The following is a 4128-nucleotide window of genomic DNA, read 5'->3' as shown; positions in this document are numbered from 1 at the left end:
TTTTCTGGAAAATGAGCCAAACACACAAACACAGTTTTCTGTTCTGCAGCCAAACACAAGAAAGGAAAATGTTTTCTGAAAAATGACTCGTTTTCCAGAAATTATTTTTTAGAAATCATTTTCCTGCTTTTCAAACACACCCTTAGTATGTAAATTGTGATGGTTCCCCAAGTCCATGGTATAACTATTGTGATTTGGGCTCAAGCTATCAAATGGGCTCGTGCTAGAATTCAAGTTTATGGGCCGATTTGGATAAAGCTCAGCTACTAGCATTAGCCGATTGGGAAGCTAAAGAAAGAACGGTCAACAACTTAAGGATACAAATGTCATTTTACCACCGGAGCCTCCGTCCTCCGAATCTCCGATCCTCCTGATAGGCTGGAACAAAATCTCACTTCCTGCGAGAAACAACGAAGAATAGACGACGATGGCGCGAACGGACGGGGCAGCGGCGGCGGCGATCCGTTGGTCCGCGCTCACCGTCATTCTCGTTCTCTCCTTTCTGATCCAGCCTTCGATCTCCATTTACTGCGACGAAGACGACTGTTACGATCTCTTAGGGTGATTTTCTATTGCGATCCTTTCCTCAACTTTTGCAGTAAATCAATTTTATTTGATTAACTTATCAATTGTTGTTGTTGTTGTTTTCAGAGTCTCTCAAAATGCTAATGCCTCTGAAATTAAAAAGGCTTACTACAAGCTTTCGCTGAAATAGTAAGCTCTGTGATCTTTTAGACTTTAGGTATGTATAGTTTCAAGTTATTGACTTCTTTCTTCAATTTTTTTGTTTAGTCATCCAGATAAAAATCCTGATCCAGAATCAAGGAAGCACTTTGTAAAAATTGCTAATGCCTATGAGGTGATTACTTTTAACTCTGCAATTTTTTTCTGACTGATTATTTTCAGTTTTATACTGGTAATTTCGTTGACAATTGTGCATTTGTGATGGAAAAATGTAGTATCTAATTTACCAGTAAGTAATAGATGCTATCTTTGCTGCTTAACATACATTGTGGTGGAAAAATGTAGTAGTTTCTTGATGGATCTCCCTCTATAAGGAAGAATATGGATGTTAAAATCTGTAGTTTCTACTATCTTGTCTCAGACAAAAATGAATCAGATCATTGTTTTAAGCATATAGAGCAATACTTTATTCTCAATTCATTTGTATTTTTGTTAGCATACTGTTTATTGATTAACAAATTGTCACCATATTTGACTGGTAAGTTAGGGGTGAGAAACTTTGCCTTTGTAGGTAGTATTAAACCGGTTGGTTCTTTTCTTGCAGATACTGAAAGATGAAGCCACAAGGGAACAATATGATTATGCAATTGCCCACCCAGAGGAGGTTAGTTGCAACTCCATGTGATAATTTTGTATAAATAATGCTGATGAACTGTTGTTCTGCTTTTATATCACTTATGAATTTCTTTTTGCAATATGGAAATTCAGTGATAAGCATGCTACTTCGTTCATGCTAAGATGCTATAGTTCTGCATGCAATCTTTTTGACATTTTCATTTTTGCAATGAGGGGAAATCAAAAATTGGTTTGGAGCCAATTTGTTTGAACTTGTAAATTGGCTGATAATGATGTGGGACACTGAAGTGATGTTTCCTCTTTGTCAGGTATTCTACAATACAGCACAATACTACCGTGCTTACTATGGTCACAAAACCGTGAGTGCCTTCTTCCTGACCTCCTCTGTAGCTGTTAGCTTTCAAATTTGTATTTCAGTTACCTGCATAACAAATTTTTTCTTTTTTTTCTTTTTCCTGTTTATAGGATCCTCGTGCTGTCCTTATTGGTCTTCTTTTGATTCTCTCGTCATTTCAATATCTCAATCAATGGACAAGGTATAAGCAGGTAACCACATGCCTTTCAGGTTCAATCTGCAATTTGGCTGTCATGTTTTTGTCATTACTTTTAATGGAAAGCAGATCTTGATGTGTTGGCATGGAAGAATAAAGAATACGCTGTCATGGTTTCTGATTTTGTTTTTCTTCCTAGACTGAATTACCCTACAAATTGGTGATTCTAAACTACTGTTTTGTTTGCATGCCCTTAATAGGGTCACCATTCACATGCAATGGCCTCTTATTCTAAGGGTTAAACACAGATGTTCCTCACATGTCCATCTTGTAATCATTTTATCCTGCATACACTATTAGAACAATTCTCACTTAGTTTATACCTACACACATGATGACTGCAAATTAATTCTTTGATCACATATATATACCCTATACGTGATGACTGCAAATAATTTCTTTGCTATTAAGTCTTTGATGAGATACTCCTATGCACATGATGTTTGCAACTTAATTTGTAACTAATTCTTTGATGACAGTTTTAGAGTATTAGTATTAGTATATGACTATGTGTTTTGTATGTATTCTTAGAGTTCTAGTTTAGTATAATAGAGTACAAGTATTGTTCAATGCTATACCAGCCTTATATAAAGGATCTTTGTTAGTTATTCTTAAAACACAAGATTTCTATCAATAGTATACTCTATCAAGTTGTGCACTTGTTTCAGGCTATTGACATGGTCAAGAAAACACCAGCGTACAAAAATAAGCTACGTGCTTTGGAACTTGAACGCAGTGGGGGTGTTACAAGTAAAAAGAAGAGTGCCAAACAGTTGGATAAGTATGATCTTATTTTAAATTTTAATGGTCTTGCCACCGTTACTTCATGTTCAGCCAAGCAATAGTTTTGTGTCTAAAGCTGATGCTTGTTTTGTAATTTGTTGGGCTCTTGGTTAATGTGGGGCGTTCAGTTGAGTTTCTTACTTATGACAGGAAAGTGGACGAAGACCTCAGCAAGGAACTTAATCTGCAGATAAAGGGTGCTGAAAAACCATCTATTTGGGGACTTCTTGGAATTCGCTTCTTGCTTCTTCCTTACACTATAGGAAAGGTTAGTGCATATCCTTTTATTATGAAATGAAGAGTAAATGCTCTTTAGAAACAAATATAAAGTCTTGTTACTTTTTAACTGGAACTTTTAACCATAGAAGTTATGACTTTTACAGCTTCTATTGTGGCATGGTTGTTGGTTCTGGAGGTACAACATCAAACGAGCTCCATACTCTAGGGAAGATGCTTCCTACTTAACACGAAGTTCTCTAGGCGTTTCTTTGGATTCATGGGAATACATTGGTAAGACTTTCAATCTTTCATTAATACCTAGTCATTTTCCATGAAAACATTATATCTTAGTTTGGAGAAAATAATATAAATCCACTCTTGAGGTCAGATGGCGTTGTCAATTTGTCATGATCCAGGTTATCCCAGTATTATTTTGTTGGTGAGTCCATGATATAGGTACGCTACTAAAACTAATGCGGGGTTTTCTTTCGCTTTTTGTTGTTCAGATGAATCGACAAAAGAAGACCTTATTCAAAGACAACTGTGGGAGAAGTCCAACCTGGAGAGTTACCTGGCAGAGATGCGAAAAGAATCAAAACGGCGAAGATAGCTGACAACTTAACACTGGTAGGATGAGAAAAGTTTTGATAGAGTATTTTCTCACATTAAATCGAAGGTCATTTGCAGATACTATTCGTGGATCATCAATTTGGCATTTAATTTAAATCTTCCATGTGAAATATGGATTGGTATAGTTACTACGTGTAATATGGTTACTTAATGCATTCTATGATGTAGCAAGCTAGTATTATTATTTGAGAACGAGAGGTGGACAGTATAATACACATAATATTTAAACAGATGATTTTCTTATGTTCTCATGAGTCGGTTTTAATTATTTGAAACCAAAACTAATTAACACTGCTGTACGTACTGTCACGAAAATGGATTGATTATGAATTAAAACTTGTCATGAAATCTTATTGCTTAGTCTCCTTAAATATTTTATTTTTCACACTTTTGGAAGAAAAATATATAACATGATTTTCTATATTACCATCACATATCTTTATTATGTAAGAACATTTGAGTCTTTATATTAATTATTCCAAACAATTTATTTCTCACTTACCAAACAATGAAACTAATATGTTAAAATCAAATGCTTACTACTCTGACAAAAATTATAAACATAATTTTATTTCCTTCAATTACATAGTAGTCACCGCCACCATGACCTACTTTGATATGAATG

The 4128-nt window shown here is 35.1% G+C and overlaps 1 protein-coding gene across 1 annotated transcript; it reads left to right on the top strand.

The window, feature by feature from the left end:
- The first annotated feature begins 343 nt into the window (after positions 1 to 343).
- Positions 344 to 3746, top strand: LOC116001277 (chaperone protein dnaJ 50). Its single transcript, XM_031241163.1, has 10 exons — positions 344 to 561; positions 652 to 714; positions 793 to 859; positions 1289 to 1348; positions 1629 to 1679; positions 1786 to 1866; positions 2540 to 2652; positions 2805 to 2922; positions 3038 to 3164; positions 3380 to 3746. The coding sequence occupies exons 1-10, from the start codon at positions 428 to 430 to the stop codon at positions 3481 to 3483; spliced, it is 918 nt and encodes a 305-aa protein (XP_031097023.1). The 5' UTR covers positions 344 to 427; the 3' UTR covers positions 3484 to 3746.
- The last annotated feature ends 382 nt before the right edge of the window (positions 3747 to 4128 follow it).

The sequence above is a fragment of the Ipomoea triloba genome, chromosome 1 (assembly GCF_003576645.1).
Source record: "Ipomoea triloba cultivar NCNSP0323 chromosome 1, ASM357664v1".
In the NCBI taxonomy this organism is placed as follows: Eukaryota; Viridiplantae; Streptophyta; class Magnoliopsida; order Solanales; family Convolvulaceae; genus Ipomoea; species Ipomoea triloba.
Note: the sequence above shows the minus strand (reverse complement) of the source record. Positions and strands in the feature narration are given on the sequence as shown.

Coding starts and splice junctions, on each gene's coding strand:
- LOC116001277 (XM_031241163.1), top strand. CDS start 428: ATGGCGCGAACGGACGGGGCAGCGGCGGCGGCGATCCGTTGGTCCGCG. Junction 1,349..1,628: donor CAATTGCCCACCCAGAGGAG/GTTAGTTGCAAC, acceptor CCTCTTTGTCAG/GTATTCTACAATACAGCACA. Junction 1,680..1,785: donor CTTACTATGGTCACAAAACC/GTGAGTGCCTTC, acceptor TCCTGTTTATAG/GATCCTCGTGCTGTCCTTAT.